The sequence below is a fragment of the Danio aesculapii genome, chromosome 5, assembly GCF_903798145.1.
Source record: "Danio aesculapii chromosome 5, fDanAes4.1, whole genome shotgun sequence".
Lineage (NCBI taxonomy): Eukaryota > Metazoa > Chordata > Actinopteri > Cypriniformes > Danionidae > Danio > Danio aesculapii.
In genome coordinates this window covers 71,011,229-71,029,192 of record NC_079439.1, presented here as the reverse complement: position 1 = coordinate 71,029,192, position 17,964 = coordinate 71,011,229, and the positions used below count along the sequence as shown (strand labels likewise).

The window sequence follows — 17,964 nt, the reverse complement described above, 5'->3', positions numbered from 1 at the left end:
TGACTGTATTAAATAATCATTTAAAGAATGACTGATTTAAATAATGGTTTACACACACAGCATTGTTGGTTTACAACAAAATCAAACAGGATCCTGTTGCACTTCTTTTTTTTATTATTATTATAATTTTTTAAAAATTGTTTAGAGGTTTTTTACCTTTATTATGATAGGACAGCCTGATCTCACGAGAAAACGTAAGTATTTTACGTTTTGACAGTTTAGTGGCTAATTCGTACGAATTCGTACGAGTTCAGTCGTACGAAATGGTACGATTTTAAAAAGGAGGCGTGGCACCTAACCCCGCCCCTAAACCCAACCGTCATTGGAGGATGAGCAAATCATACTAAATTGTACGAATTAGATCGTACGAATTTGTACGAATTAGCCACAAAAAAAAAAGTTACGAATTGCCGTGAGATTGTGTTGGATAGGACAGTGGAGATTTCAGACAGGAAAGCATTGGGAGCAGAGAGAGGGGAAGGATCGGCAAAGGACCTCGAGCCGGGAATTGAACTCGGGTCGCCGTGAGCACGTCAGTGCTATATCTCGGCACACATTCCCCACTAGGTTATTGGTGCCGACATCCTGTTGCACTTCTGCACTTGATTTTGGTTTTATTGTAACAGGAAAGTATGTTAAATGAGAATCTGAAATATTTTATGGCATACTTCAAAAAATAGAGATGATTTGGTGTAAAAAATGTTTTATTTTGAATATGTTTTTAATAAATTGGTCTTACACCTCATATTTTCACATTCTTCATTGTATATGTATTAACTTTGGTACTTTTATCATAAACCGACGTGTCAAACATTTGTTAGAGGTTGATATTTTAGAAATTATAGGGTGTGTTGAAAAAAAATGCATTGAGTGCGTTAACTAGCGACATCAGGAGTTAAGAAACGCAATTTTATTTCTTTGTGGGCAGTTAAAGAGTTTAAAGGTTTTTTATTAAATAATTATTCAGGATAAATGAGATTAAATGTAGAAAATGCCAGATTACAATTATAGATTGCAATTATTAAAAACTAAGGGTCATATTCCAAAAAAGAGAGAGAGAGAGAGAGAGATAAGAAAAATAATTATAAAATTGTGAAGATTTAAGGAATTTTTCATAGTATATGTATTAATTCTGGTACTTTTACTATAAAGCGACATATCAACCATTTGTTAGAGGTTGATATTTTAGAAATTATGGGGTGTGTTGAAAAAAAATGCATTGAGTGCGTTAACTAGCGACATTAGGAGTTAAGAAATGCAGTCCATTTCAAGTGACCGAACTTGTTCCTGGAGCTCCAAGCTAATCAAGGTCTTACAGATATACTTGAAACACCCAGGCAGGTGTGTTGAGGCAAGTTGGAGCTAAACCCTGCAGGGCACCGGACCTCCAGGAACAAGATTGGTGACCCCTGATCTATACAGATGAAGTCAAAATTAAAAGCTGCCTTGTGAAATTATAATACTTTTTAAAATATTTTCCAAGTGCTGTTTAATGGAGAGAAGATTATCATTCATTCATTTTCCTTTGGCTTCGTCCAGCCAAACTCATGAGGGGTCGCCACAGCGGAATGAACCCCCAACTATTCCAGCATAACCGAGTACTGGGAAATACCCATTCACACACACACACTACGGCCAATTTAGCTTATTCAATTCCCCTATGTGTTTGGACTGTGGGGGAAACCGGAGCACCCGGAGGAAACCCACGCCAACACGAGGAGAACATGCAAACTCAGAAATACCAACTGGCCAAGCCGGGACTTGAACCAGCGACCTTCTTGCTGTGAGCCAAATATGCGACCCACTGTGCCACTGTGACACCCCATTTTAATCATAATTGTTTTAATAATTAATGTCTAATAACACACTTATTTAGTCTTTGTCATGATGACAGCACGCAATGTTTGACTAGATATTTTGCAAGATACCACTATTCAGCTTTTAATTTAAAGACTTAACTAGGTTAGCTAATCATTGCACAACAGTAGTTTGTTCCAAAAAGGACATTTTAAGGGGCAAATAATAATATTTATTGACCAAAAAAATAATTATTACAAATGTAAAAACTGCTTTTATTCCAGCCAAACTAAAAGAAATGAGACTTTCTCCAGAAGAAAAAATATTATAGGAAATACTGTGAAAAATTCCTTGCTCCGTTAAACATAATTTGGAAAATAATTGGAAATAATTCACTTATATTAATGATAATTTAGTCTTCTACTGTATGTTTTTGTTTCAGGTTATTTCTCTCAGCGAGTCTGATGGCAGAAACTAACAGTACTGGCGATGCAGAGCACATTATATGCAATTATGACGCAAATATTTATCATTGCAATCAGTCGGATCAGAGATTTCAGAGCCTCGCTCCTCTGACCGACACGTGGCTCGTCCCGGTGTTTTTCACACTCATCATGTTTGTGGGTTTGGTGGGTAACCTAATAGTCATCTATGTAGTGATTAAAAACCAGCAGATGAAGACGGTTACAAACCTCTACATAGGTATAAAGATTCTCTGATTATGATGTACTGTATATACTTGACAGCGTTTATGAGAGTAATACATTTGTTTTTTGCTTCCCTCTTCAGTTAATCTTGCCACCACAGATATACTTTTCCTGGTTTGCTGCGTTCCCTTCACTGCCACTGTGTACGTTCTTCCTAGCTGGATATTTGGGGATTTTATGTGTCGCCTGGTCAATTATCTGCAACAGGTCAGAGCTTTTAAACTGATTTCTTTCATCATATAAGTTTGGCATCTTTATTAATGCTTAAAGTCTGCGTGAACTTGAACTTAAAGGTGCAATATGTAAGTTTGACACCCAGTGGTTGATCTAGGTATTGCATTCCTGGATCAAAACAAATGCAAGCGCAGGTTGCCAGATTGAGGACCAACAGAGAGTCTAATGATCGAGCCTGAAGGCTGATTTAAACCGTGTTCTAAACAAAAGCAACGGCACCTGATTTCAATGAATATCCTCCATATTAAAAGGAGCTTTTGTCCGAACCAACACCTCGAATTGATATATTAGAAACGGCTTCTTGCTAAACAACAGAAAGGGTGTATTAATTAGATTATAAACCTTCCTATTTCATGAGTGAGTGCAGTATTCTGCGCTTCTGAATGGCTGTATTTACATTTCTGTGGTGTTTCGTCTGGTGCAAACAACCGAATAGATTATTACTGCAAATCTCGTCACATATCGTGTTGTTAGGGGACGCGTTTACAATATAACCTGCTCACCTAATGTTTACGCTCGTAATATTTATATTATTTGCTATTTAATAACCACCTCAAGTGGGACTCTGAATCTGCGTCTCATTTCGGAGTCTGCTACTGTCCACCAGAGGTCACATATAGGTCACGAGCGCATGCTTTGAGAGCCTTCCTGACTGAATGAATGAAATACGCTGTTTTCCATCAAGGCAACCCGGGCTGCTGAAATATAATTGGCTAAACTGGCATTGGGTTGGTTAAAATGACCAAAACAAAGACAGACGTTCTGGCACGTAACACACACATTTTCAAAGCAGAATATCTGACTTCAGCATTGATTTCAGATAAACAAGAACGTTCACTTGGCATGTTTCTGAAATATCTGCAAATATATCATGGTGTTTTTATGCTTTAGAAGAGTCAAAAACTCACATACAGCACCTTTAAGTTTTATTTCAGTGTATTGATGTACTTCCAACTGAAATGAAAGTCGAGTAGAGGGCGGGGCTTTCTTTTTGTGCGTCATTCCCTTGTAGCAAACTAACAATAGGAGGGGTGTGGCTAAGAATATTGTGACTGAAGTGTCAAACTGACATCAACAGAAAAGCCCCGCCCCTCCAAACACAGAAGCGAATGCTCAAGACTTAGATTGAAGATTACCGAAGCAAACTTTTCGTTTTAATGGATTAACTTGCAGTGTTGGGCAAGCTACTTGAAAAATGTAGTGAGCCAAGCTATTAGCTACACTACTTAAAATGTAGCTTAACTACACTAAAAGCTACACCCTGGGAGATGCACCAAGCGAAGCTAAAAGCTACTTTGCAAAAGTAGCTTAGCTAAATTTAAGCTATTTTTGCAATTTTAATTTTTAAATCGAAGCAACTTAAATTATCTTTAATATCTTAGTGATCACTAAAACTGTCAATAAATCATTTGAGGCAGAATTGTTCAGTTATTTACTGTAAATAATATTGTACCAAACAGAAACAAATTATAGTATATAAACAAAAAATCCAATAAAACCTGGTGTTACGCATTTAAAATACTATAGTAATTCATAGTAAAGGGGATATTTACGAATAAGCATTAAATTACACGTACATATTGTAGTATCATCAATAACTATCATGAAATAATAGTAATTACCATAGTATACTTGAGACTTTACTACTGTAAACTATAAATATATATATATAACTCCTCTACCTCATCTTTCCGTCAAGCAAGTTTCTCGTGTCAGCCCAATGATTGATTTGCGATGTCACAGACTAGAGTGAAAGGTGGCAGTAACGCACCAAAAAGTTTGTTGTCAACCATCGTAAATCAGGAAGAAGAAGAAATCGTCATTCTCGCCATCATATGGGTTTACCTTCATCTGCTAGACACCGGCCTCACTGCTCCGTGAATGTTGGTGCGGTCACGTATTGATCCGCGATCGGTAAACGTAGCTTGTGTGGACGCTACTGCGCTATTTGACTAAAAAAATAGCTTCGCTAATGAAAAGCTATTGGATTTATAAAGTAGCGACGCTACTGCCACGCTGTAAATGTAGAGAAATGTAGTTAGCTACTGCCCAACTCTGTTAATTTGCATGGAGGGTGGCACGGTGGCTCAGTGGTTTGTCCTCACAGCAAGATTGTCGCTGGTTCAAGTCTTGGCTGGATCAGTTGTCATATCTGTGTGGAGTTTGCATGTTCTCCCCATGTTGGCGTGGGTTTGCTCCGGGTGCTCCGGTTTCCCCCACAGTCCAAACACATGCGCTATAGGGGAATTGATTAACTAAATTGGCCGTAGTGTATGAGTGTGAAAGAGTGTGTATGGATGTTTCCCAGTACTGGGTTGCAGCTGGAAGGGCATCCGCTGCGTAAAAGATATTCTGGATAAGTTGGCGGTTCATTCCGCTTTGACAACCCCTGATAAATCAGAGACTAAGCCGAAGGAAAATTAATGAACTTGGTTTAAGCATGGATTAATTCTTCGCCTAAAGAATAACAATGTGCGCTAGCTAAATAAACATTGTAAATACGGATTTCACAGACTTTAATGGCAAAAATGCGCGAAAACAAAGCCAGTGTTTACGCTACACTTATCAATTTTCTGTCAACTCCGACTTTCTGTTGTCTGCAGACCGGCTTTGTCAGAATATCCATATAATGTCAGAATATCCAACACAATCTTATAGTAAAACTTGCGAAATCAATTCGTAACCTTTTGATTTGGTGGCTAATTGGTATAAATTTGTACGTTCTCATTTGTACATTTTAGGACGATTTGCTCAATCCCCAATGGCTGTAGGGTTTAGGGAAGGTGCCTATATTTAAAATACAAATAAAATCGTATGAATGTAGAATGGCTAGGGCTATGTCCGAACTACTACTACTCAGTAGGTCCAGCATTTGAATTTAAACGTACTAATCGGCCGTTGGAAAAGTACGTTCTATACAGTATGAATGTAAGAAGTATGAATGGAATTCGGACCTACTACATCCGCCATTTTGTCATGGTTACGTGACCTACCTTGCGTCGCTTCACTCCCATTTATGAATTCTCTCGCGGGGCATAATGGGATAGCACAGCAAGCATGGGATGCACACTTCAGAATCTCGCCGGAAGTAGTAAGTCATCCGGATACTTCTCGCATACTGAATTTCGAATTCTATTAATTCAGACATACTACTCGGCTTGCTTACTGATTTTAGCCAAAGTCCCTTTAAGGCAAGTCCTTTCACTCGGTGGCCATCTTTGAAACGCCTCTCGTCAAAGAAAACATCAAATTCTCCAAAACTACTCGCCAAGCTTACCATTACATTTCGTATTACGAATAACCGATAAAATTGAACAACGACTGTGTCTTTAGTTTCATTTCTAAATGCTCGTATCACACAAAATCTGCCGAAACTCATGTCTGGTGTCAGCCCCTCCCCCAGAGAATTGCCATTCTATAGCGATCGCCGATTGGCTACTGTACTAGAAGGCGGGGCTTAATTCAGCATATTGACAGTTACACTTTTCCCCATTCAAAAGTATACGAGTGACATGTCTTGTGTATTCTAGAGTCTTTGTTTTGGCGTACTGTATAGTATGGAAGTATGCAGTTTCAGACGCGGCCAATGTGTCATTACAGCGCAATGCATTCTGGGAATTTGGGATACAAGAGCCTGGTTCACATTGATATTGAGGAAAATATACAGGAGGGCTAATAATTCCGACTTCAGCTGTACATATGCTAAATATATTGTCTTTTAAGCAACTTTTTTTGTTTCTACTGAACTCACAGGTAACGGCTCAGGCGACCTGTATCACTCTGTCTGCGATGAGTGTGGACCGTTTTTACGTGACCGTGTACCCGCTGCAGTCGCTCCATCACCGAACTCCACAGATGGCTCTGTCTGTATGCACCACTATCTGGATATGTATGAAAATCACTACAGTCTTTCAGTAGACAGATTTCATTTATTCTAGATTTTCTTTTCACAGCTTGTCATTAGTATACACTCATAGAAATGTGACGCTAATTTGGCCGAAATTGCTAACCCGTTGCTAGGCGGTTGCTAGAGTGTTCTAAATGGTTGCTAAGGTGTTGCTAGGTGATTACTAGGATGTTTTAGGTGGTTACTAAGGTGTTGCTAGGTGGTTGCTAGGATGTTCTGAGTGGTTGATAGGCGGTTGCTAATGCATTGCTAGACAGTTGCTAGGGTGGTCTGAGTGGTTGCTAGCCATAATTGTATATATGTAGTTGTTGCTAGGCGGTTACTAGGATGTTCTAGGTGGTTGCTAAGGTGTTGCTAGGATGTTCTGAGTGGTTGCTAAGACGTTGCTAGGCGGTTGTTAATGCATTGCTAGATGGTTGCTGAAGTGTTCTGAGTGATTGCTAAGGCATTGCTAGGGTATTGTAAGTGATTACTAAGGCATTGCTAGAGGGTTTTAGATGGTTGCTAAGGTGTTCTGAGTGATTGCTAGGTGGTTGCTAATGCTTTGCTAGACAGTTGCTAGGGTGTTCTGATTGGTTGCCAAAACATGCTGGGTGGTCTGAGTGGTTGCCAAGGTGTTGCTAGACAGTTGCTATGTCGGTCTGAGTGGTTGCTAAGGCATTGCAAAGCGGTTGCTAGGGTGTTCTAAGTAGTTACTAAGGCACTGCAAGGGGGTTGCTAGGGTGTTCTAAATGGTTGCTAAGGTGTTGTTAGGATGTTCTGATTGGTTGCTAAGATGTTGCTAGGCGGTTGCTAATGCATTGCTTGACAGTTGCTAAAGTGTTCTGATTGGTTGCTAAAACATTGTCTGAGTGGTTGCTAAGGTGTAGCTAGATAGTTGCTTGGGCATTTGAGTGGTTGCTAAGGTGTTGCTAGGCGGTTGCTAGGGTATTTTAAGTAGTTACTAGGGCATTGCTTGGGGATTCTAGGTGGTTGTTAAGGTTGTTCTGAGTGATTGCTAGGTGGTTGCTAATGCGTTGCCAGACAGTTGCTAGGGTGATCTGAGTGGTTGCTAAGGCATTGCAAAGTGGTTGCTAGGGTGTTCTCAGTAGTTACTAAGGCATTGCAAGGAGGTTGCTAGAGTGTTCTAAATGGTTGCTATGGTGTTGCTAGGCGGTTTCTGGGATGTTCTAAGTGGTTGCTAAGTTGTTGTTTGGTGGTTGTTAGGATGTTCTGAATGGTTGCTAAGACGTTGCTAGGCGGTTGCTAATGCGTTGCTAGAGAGTTGCTAGTGTGTTCTGATTGGTTGCTAAAACATTGCTTGCTGGGTGTTCTGAGTGGTTTCTAAGGCGTTGCTAGGGTGTTCTAAGTAGTTACTAAAGCACTGCTTGGGTGTTTTAGGTGGTTGCTATATACCATAGCAGATTAGCTCAAGTACTTACTGTATTTACTGTGTATTTACTAAGTATTTACTGTGACCTTTTATGTGAAGCTGCTTTGGCACAATCTACATTGTATAAGCGCTATACAAATAAAGGTGAATTGAATTGAAATACTTTACTATAGTATGATTCAAAAACACTATAGTATTTACTGTAAATTACTATCAGATTTGTCATGTGTGTTGGTTTGCGTTGTTTAGTTTTCATTTTCATTGGATGTTGTCAAATAAATGCTTTTTAATCGCAGGTTCTTCGCTGCTCTCGGTGCCGATTGCGTTGTATCAGCACACAGAGTCTTCATTCTGGTTCGGCCCACAGACGTACTGCACAGAGACCTTTCCTTCAGTCATTCATAAGAGAGCTTATCTCCTTTACTCCTTCCTGGCTGTTTACCTGCTTCCTCTGATCACCATCTGCATGTGTTATACCTTCATGCTGAAGCGCATGGCGCAGGCCACTGTCCAACCTGTTCATGGCTGTAACCAGGTAATGCTGCTGCTGCTGTATTTCAGCTGTATTAAAGAAAACATATCAAGGTCACATTTCAAATGTGGATACTCATTCATTCATTCATTCATTCATTTTCCTTTGGCTTAGTCCCTTATTTATCAGAGGTCGCCACAGCGGAATGAAATGCCAACTTATCCAGCATATGTTTTACACAGCGGATGCCCTTCCAGCTGCAACCCAGTACTAGGAAACACCCATACACTCTTGCATTCACACACACGCACTCATACACTATGACCAATTTAGTTTATTCAATTTACCTATAGTGCATGTGTTTGGACTGTGGGGGAAACACAGGGAAAACATGCAAAAACACAAAAATGCCAACTGACCCCAGCTGGGACTCGAACCAGCGACCGACCTTCTTGCTGTGAGCCACCATGTTTGTACCTTGTGCGGATACTATAAATGAATAAATATGCATCGCACCAGAACGAGAGTATAGTTCCTAGACATATCAGCCTATTTTCTGTTGTTCTTAGTACATACATAATGTAAACACTGAAGCTTTAAATAGGAAAGTTATTGAAACTCTTTGATCATGTTTGATTGAGATGCTAATGGTCTAATCTGATTCAATGATCTATGCTAAGCTAAGCTAAAAGTGCTCTCGCTAGACTCTGACTCCAGAGATTGGTTGACATTCAGAAATGTGACCCTGGACCACAAAACCAATCATATGTATCAATGTATCTGACATTTAAGATGCATACGTCATCTGAAATTACACTTGAAGTCAGAGTTATTAGCCCCCCTGTTTATTTTTTTTCCCAATTTCTGTTTAACGGAGAGCAGATTTCTTCAACACATTTCTAAATCATAATAGCTTTAATAACTCATCTCTAATAACTGATTTATTTTATCTTTGCCATGATGACAGTAAATAATATTTGACTAGATATTCTTCAAGACACTTCTATACAGCTTAAAGTGACATTTAAAGGCTTAACTAGGTTAATTAGGTTAAGTAGGCAGGTTAGGGTAATTAGGCAAGTTATTTTATAACGATGGTTTGTTCTGTAGACTATCGAAAAAAATATAGAGTAAAGGGGCTAATAATATTGACCTTAAAATGTTTTTAAAAATTTTAAAACTGCTTTTAATCTAGCCGAAATAAAACAAATAAGACTTTCTCCAGAAGAAAAAATATTATCAGAAATACTGTGAAAATTTCCTTGCTCTGTTAAACATAATTTGGGAAATATTTAAAAAAGAAGAAAAAAATGAAAGGGGGGCTAATAATTCTGACTTCAACTGAATAAATAAATAAATAAATATATATATATGTGTGTGTGTGTGTGTATGTGTATATATATATATATATATATATATATATATATATATGTATGTGTGTATATATATATATGTGTGTGTGTGTATGTATATGTATATATATGTATATGTGTTTATATATGTATATATGTATATATATGTATATGTGTTTATATATGTATATATATATATATATATATATATATATATATATATATATATATATATATGTGTATGTATGTGTATATGTATATATGTATATATATATGTGTATGTAAATATATGTATATATATATTTATATGTGTATATATATATATATATATATATATATATATATATATATATATATATATATATATATATATATATATATATATATATATATATATATATATATATATATATATATGAGTATAAATATATATATGTATATGTATATATATACTTTACACACTTAATGTCAAAACAAACTTTTATTGTGGATGTGATTAATTGTGTGTGTGTATATATATATATATATATATATATATATATATATATATATATATAACATATTGGAGTGTTCTAATATTAGAGAATTGTTGTTTTTTCAGACTATTGTTATTTTTAGTAGTTTTAATTAGTTTTATTTTTTCATTCATTGCAAAATTTTCATTATATTTCAGTTAAAGAAACACATTTTCTCGACCAATAGATTAGTCTACAGACGTCAGCGGAGCGTGTTGAAGCCGTGCGCAGCCGTGTCTCCAGGATGGTGGTGGTGATGGTGCTGCTGTTCCTGCTCTGCTGGGGTCCCATCCAGATCCTGATCCTCCTGCAGGCCTTCTGTGCTGAAGAAGTGAGCCGCAGCTACACGCTCTACAAGCTGAAGATCTGGGCTCACGGCATGTCCTACTCCAACTCCTCCATCAACCCCGTCATCTACGCCTTCATGGGGGCCAACTTCAGAAAGGCCTTCAGAAGTGTGTGTCCTCTGATCTTCAAAAGGAGGAGCACTGAGCCGCTCGCCACATATAACAGAGAGATGAACTTTCTTTCATCCTGACCTCCGCTGGAGTGCTTATGGAGTGTTAGAGAGTTGAAAGTTGAAATGGATTGCATTGAGAGCTCTAGAATGTAGAAGTACGCTAATTTGTGCGATTGTTTTAGAGCTTCTGATTCAGTCGCCTATGGGAGAAATGACCAAGTATAATAAACGTCAGAAAACGGTCAAGCTAGCTCTACAAACAAGTGTGTTTATGACTAGACATAAAAAGGAGAATAATATAATACAAAAACAATCCGTTTGCAACGTCAAGTAGCAGAACGAGCTGTTTTTAACATCCAAAAATCAATGGAAGTGAATGAAAGCGGAAGTCTCCAGCTGTTAGATTTTGCTGTATTTGGCTTAACCGTTCTTGGGTGGCTCGCCAATGTATTAGATGACTCTAATACACACAATAGGTAAGCTAACCAAAGTTCTTATGGGCAGAAGACTTTATTGAAGACAGTGAGTAGTGCAGTTCCTCAGCATCTGTGTTTGGTCTCACCCTGCTGAAAAAAACAGCTTAAACCAGCCTAGGCTGGTTGGCTGGTTTTAGCTGGTTGATCAGCCTGGTTTTAGAGGGGTTTTGGCCATTTCCAGGCTGGTTTTGAGCCATTTCCAGCCTGGTCTTACCTGGTCAGGCTAGAAAATGACCAGCTAAAACCAGCTTGACCAGCCTGGTTTAAGCTGGACATAGCTGCTTTTGGCTGGGCTCCCAGCCTGTCTAGGCTGGTCAAGCTGGTTTTAGTTGGTCATTTTCCAGTCTCTAAATGTGAGCTCTGTACTGTTTTGGACACTCTACAAACGAGTTCAATCAGTATAATGTGTTTATTAAGTGTTTTACTGTAAAAATATATAGTCTAATAAATGTGATTGGTCACTATTTTGATGGTCTGTTTGTTGACTTTAAGTTACATTGCATCTACATGCCAACTAATTCTCATTAGATTATAAGTAGACTGTTAGGGTTGGGGTTTAGCGTAAGTTGACATGTACTTGCAAAGTTCCTAGTTAAATGTCTGTTGAAGGAGCAGTATCAGCTGCTATTAAGCAGATAGTCTACTAATACTCAAATGCACCATCAGAATAAAGTGTTACCATGTGATTAGCTGAACTTTAGAGTGTTTCTTAGCAAACATGATGCTAAGTACATGTAATATTGTACACTGAAATGTACGGAGAAACGTTTATGGTAAAATGAAATATATTTTCATGTCATTATGCTTTACTGTAAATAAACATTTGCAATTAACTTGAATGCTGACTTATTACAGTCACAAGAGCATGTTTATCTACAATTTTACGCAATAAACCAAATAATAGAGAGAGCTTGCGATCTTATTGCAGTGTCTATTTCTCTTGGTAACGGCAGGAGGCGCCGTGTGCGCGCACACGTTTATTTCAGCCGCCTTTAGTAACGTCAGAAGAAGAGCTCTTCAACTGACCGCTCTATACAAGTAAGTGATAATATTGCATCATTTTAACTCTAATTCTGTAGTTCTACCCTGTTTATAAGCGCTTTAGTCACAGATAAACATAGTTCTTTTTAAAATGTGTCGAAGTATTTGTAGATAAACTGTCGTTTCGCGGTTTTAGATGATAAACTCTTAACTGTTACTCAAACAAAATGTCTCGTGTGAATGCGGGACAGTGACGCTCCTCCTGGCCGTTCTCAGTTCAAAACACTTCACATTCACAAATAATAATACATAACAATAGTAATTATAAATCTGTGCTGTATAGACTTGCATTTTGCTAAAGTGTTAATGTAAAAAGTTAAACTCAGTTTATTTGGTTGTCATTAATAAGCTATTGTTATCACCAGATTAGAACATAAAGATGATATTACAATATTTTGATCAGCTTTGTCAATCCAAAACATTGGCTGTCTGTCTGTCTGTGTCTGTCTGTCTGTCTGTCTGTCTGTCCGTCCGTCCTCCATCTATCCATCCACCCACCCATCTGTCTGTCTGTCTATCTATCTGTCTGTCTGTCTGTCTGTCTGTCTGTCTGTCTGTCTGTCTGTCTATCTACTCACCCATCCATCCGTCAATCTATCCATTATCTATTCATCAATCCATCAACCTATTCATTATCATCATCCATCAATCTATCCTTTATCCATCAGTCTATCCTTTATCCATCAATCTATCCTTTATCTATCCATCCATCCATCTATTAATTGATCCTTAATGCATCCTTTATGCATCCATTCATCCATCCATCAATCTACTCTTTATTTTATCTTTATCCATCTATCCATCCTTTATCTATCCTTCATCTATCCATCCATCCATTCTTTAAAATCTATCCATCCTTTATCCATCATTTATCTATCCATCCATCCTTTATCTGTCCATCCATCCATCCATCCTCCATCCATCCACCCATCTATCGTTTATCCACCCTTCCACCCATCCATTCATTATCTATCTATCTGTCTATCTATCTATCTATCTATCTATCTATCTATCTATCTATCTATCTATCTATCTATCTATCTATCTATCTATCTATCTATCTATCTATCTATCTATCCATCCATCCATCCATTATCCACCCACCATTATCAATACGTCCATTCATCCATCCATTAACCTATGGATATCCTTTATCCATTCATTCATCCATCCATCCTTTATTTATCTTTCATTCATCCATCCATCTTTTATTAATCCATCCGTCTTTAATCTATCCATCCATCCTTCATCCTTTATCCATCCTTTATCTCTCTGTCCATCCTTTATCCATCCATCCTTTATCAATCCATCCATTCTTTATTCATTTTTATTTATTCATCCATGCTTTATCCTCCTTTATCCATCCATCCATTATCTATCCATCTATCCATCCATCTTTTATCCATCCTTGCTTCCTTCCTCCCTCCATCCATCCATCCATCCATCCATTCATTCATCTATCCATCCATCCTTGCTTCCTTCCTTCCTTTATCCATCCATCCATCCTTACTTCTTTTATCCATCCATCCATCCATCCATCCATCCTTCCCTCTCTCCCTCCATCCATCCATCCATCCATCCATTCATCCATTCTTGATTAATCCATCCTTTATACATCTATCATTTATCCAGTTAGTTGGGGCTCAGGTCTAGGGCAGTTTTAGGGGGCTGAGTAGAAATATCAACAGCCCCCCTAAAATTGGCCTAGCAACACCCATGCTTATTGGTCCATCCATCCGGACAGTTTATAAACATCACTGCAGTCATATGATTTAGAGTTATGACGTCTGCATTATCAATTCAGGATACATATATCAGGATGTTTTCCCCCAGTCCTGGCAGGATGTCATCAGGAAGCTCCTCCAGTCTCGGCGGCTTTGCTCAGGTCACAGATCATCTGTTCATCGGCACCAGCAAGACAGCCAGCGACTCCCGCATCCTCCAGTCCCTCAACATCACCTGCATCATCAACTCCACCCAGAACACACACAACAGCAACACACACCTGCCGTCAGCACACTACATGCAGATCCCCGTCCCCGATGACCCCAGCTGCAGACTGAGTGAGTATTTCCACAGTGTTTCTGATAAGATCCAGCAGGTCAGCGAGGAGCGCGGCCGTGTGCTGCTTCACTGTAATGCGGGAGTGAGTCGCTCGGCGTCTCTGTGTTTGGCGTTTCTGATCAAACACCACCGTCTGACGCTCAGAGAAGCTCACCAGATGCTCAAAGCTAAAAGACCAATCATCAGGCCAAATAATGGCTTCTGGAGTCAGCTCGTGGAGTTTGAGTTATCAATACACGGGAGAAACACTGTCAGGATGATCGACTCGCCTGTCGGGATTATTCCGGATTTATACGAGATGGAAACTAGAGGATTGATTCCACTTTAGGAGATGTAAGTTTGGTGTGTTTGTGTTTCTGTTAATGTTGATGTTATGCAATAATTGACCAGAAGATGGCAGAATATTATTGAGGATGGCAGCAGGTTTTATTTATTAAAGGGTTCGTTCACTCAAAAATTTTAATTATATCAGTTTCCTACGAGCTTGTGGGTTTTTTATGATTAAGTATTTTAATTTTTTTAATACTGTGCCAAATTTAAAAGGTGTCGCACTTTATTTTGATGGTCCATTGGTTGAATTTGAGTTACATTGCATCCAGGGGCGTAGCGACAGGGGGGACACGTCCCCCTCACTTTTCAGAAACAGGTTACTCTGTCCCCCGACTGGCCCACACGTTTTATTTGACTTAGCGGCCGCAAGTGTTCTCTGATTTGTTACTTGATTTGAGTGAACGATCACTCAGCCAATCACAGCGCGAATCTCTTGAGTGTCTGCCACGAGCTTCATTCAGTCAAAGATAGGGTTGATGCGGAACGGAGCAACAGCTACAGCTGGGTAAATCACGGTAAATCACTAACGTTACAGAGTCCTACTTTTGTTCCTTTTTGAAGTGAGAACCGCAAAGTCCCTAGTGCTGGTGTCTTATCTGGCGCTGAGCCAGAGAAAGACAGCGGGGTTAAGTTGGTTTAATATATTATATGTCTGAAAATACAAAACTAGCACTGCACATGCAACAAAAGTATAATTCAGTATAAAATATTTGCAAATCGCTGTCATTGAACTGTTGATAATATTAATGGCATTTGTTTATTCTAAAGCCGTAATGATTATCCTCTATATGTTCACAATGAATATGCATATTTAACATTTACATAAACTATATACATACACTAAGTGAAGTTTCATAAACTAATTTCGAGAGGAGCACGTGATATGATTGAGCACGTCTGGCCACTCATCTGTAATCAGTAATAATCCAAGCAGAGTGATCCTAGTCTACTATAAATGGATCATTTTCTCCCTAATGTTTTATCTTCGTTTGGAAGAATCCCCCCTTCCACCCCATCTCCTCCTTTTCCTCCCTTTTCTAAAAGGGAAGCTCTCGAGACCTACCTGATCTCGGATCTCCTGATATGCTTATCGACCGGGCGGGAGCCCTGGGCTCAAATATCTCCGAGCTCAGGGTTCTCTCCCGGGACAGCATGCCAAACCTGCTTTATACGCCAAGTATATCTAAGTGGGAACTCTTGAAAAGTAATATTGGAACAGATAAAAATCAATGCAGTGAAATGGGTTAATTAGTCCTGAACGTTGTATATTTGTTGTTCGGTATATTAAACTGAGGTTTTAATGTGGTTTGTATGCTCTGATAGTTTTTGAACCTGCATATCAAACATTTTTGTGGCATCAATGTTTTTGGCTCAACAATATTGTTCAGGAAGAACGTTTTCTTTGGTGCCTAAGAGGCAAATACCTTTCGTGAAAAACAACAACAACAGCTCAAACCTGCTCTGACCACTTCAGCTGGAATATTGCATTGAGAGCCCAAACAATGTATGCATGTAAAAAAACATGACTTCCTTTCTACATAACACTAGTTTTCTTCTAAATTACTGAAATTAAATGTGCAATTCTTACAGATAATTCCTGTACCCTATCGTCATTTGATTGTATGTAAAGGTTATGAAATGTTTTCATATTTGAAAGTTATTTTTTGAGTTGATGGAGTTTTATTGGCTTTAGTCTTAGTATTCAATGCTGAGGTAGAGATGGAAAATACACTCACCGGCCACTTTATTAGGTACACCTTACTAGTACCGAGTTGGACCCCTTTTTGCCTTCAGAACAGCCTTAGGTCACACTTTATTTTGATGGTCCATTTTTTGAGTTTAAGTTACATTGCAACTAATTCTCATTAGATTATAAGTAGACTGTTAGTATAAGTTGACATGTGCTTGCAAAGTTGCTTATAGTCAGTTAAATGTCTGTTGAAGGAGCAGTATCAACAGATATTAAGCAGACAGTCTACTAATACTCAAATGGACCATCAAAATAAAATGTTACCCTGCCTTAATCCTCCGTGGCGTAGATTCAACAAGACACTGGAAATATTCCTCAGAGATTTTGCTCCATATTGACATGATAGCATCACACAGTTGCTGCAGATTTGTCAGCTGCACATCCATGATGCAAATCTCCCCTTCCACCACATCCCAAAGGTGCTCTATTGGATTGAGATCTGGTGACTGTGGAGGCCATTTGAGTACAGTGAAGTCATTGTCATGTTCAAGAAACCAGTCTGAGATGAATGGAAGTAGCCATCAGACTGTGGTCATAAAGGAATGGACATGGTCAGCAACAATACTCAGATTAGAAATTTGTGTTAACAAGCAGTTGGAGAGGTGTACCTAATAAAGTGGCCGGTGAGTGTATAACTTTTGAACAGTATAACACAGGGGTCAGGAACTTTTTTTCTCAGCAATGAGCCATTTCAAAATTTTTTGGCAAATGAATTTTTTTAAAGAGCCATTGGGGATATATATAAAGCATCACTTGTTGAGTAAGTCCATGTATTAAGAAAGGTTAATTTATCGAATTTTCTTTCTTTTCGCCATCACCACTCATGAATGTTGTTTGAATTTACGTGCGCAAGGTTACCATAGAAATGTAAGTTGGTGTTGCGTTTCAAGTTAATTCACAGCACCGCACATGTGCATTGGTTGAAACGTCCTTTTATTCTTATCCTTATTCATTTGGCTGCAAAAATATACAATAAAAAGGTCATTTTAATTGTATTTTCAATAGGAAACTGATTTTTAGCCACAGTTTAAATTTTTATTGAAGTGAGACAGCTGGAGAGCCACATATCTTTGGTCAAAGAGCCACATGTGGCTCCCGAGCCATAGGTTCCCTACTCCTGGTATAACAGAAATGATCCGACGAGATGATATGATGTATTTTCTAGGCGCTGGAATGTGTGTATTGCCGCCACTGGATTTTATGGACACGTGTTGGAAATTCACACACCCTGTTGGTGAATATTTGTTATGTGGCAACGCAGCATTAAAGTTTGCTTCCTTTTCTTGACTTTCTTCAGTCTGTTTAAGGTCTCGAGTTTCTGCAGGGCATTGTTCAAATATTCCACGCCTGGGCTGGAAATGGCAGAAAGCTGCGCGGGGATTTCCTCCTTCCTGAATTGTTGAAGATCAAGCCTCAGTGCTTTTCTATTGTCTTATTTTCACACAAAGCTGAAAGTTATGAAATTAGTTGCCATTTTTTTGAGGTGC

The 17,964-nt window shown here is 38.6% G+C and overlaps 2 protein-coding genes across 2 annotated transcripts; both read left to right on the top strand.

Moving 5' to 3' along the window:
* Positions 1-2,247: 2,247 nt before the first annotated feature.
* On the top strand, positions 2,248-11,353 carry kiss1rb (KISS1 receptor b). The gene is made up of 5 exons (XM_056457122.1): positions 2,248-2,499; positions 2,587-2,711; positions 6,492-6,627; positions 8,314-8,552; positions 10,544-11,353. Exons 1-5 carry the CDS (start codon positions 2,262-2,264, stop codon positions 10,892-10,894), a joined length of 1,089 nt encoding a protein of 362 aa, XP_056313097.1. The 5' UTR covers positions 2,248-2,261; the 3' UTR covers positions 10,895-11,353.
* A 910-nt stretch (positions 11,354-12,263) lies between these two features.
* zgc:153044 (uncharacterized protein LOC751678 homolog) lies at positions 12,264-17,764 on the top strand. The gene is made up of 2 exons (XM_056458837.1): positions 12,264-12,330; positions 14,167-17,764. Exon 2 carries the CDS (start codon positions 14,177-14,179, stop codon positions 14,723-14,725), a length of 549 nt encoding a protein of 182 aa, XP_056314812.1. The 5' UTR covers positions 12,264-12,330; positions 14,167-14,176; the 3' UTR covers positions 14,726-17,764.
* The last annotated feature ends 200 nt before the right edge of the window (positions 17,765-17,964 follow it).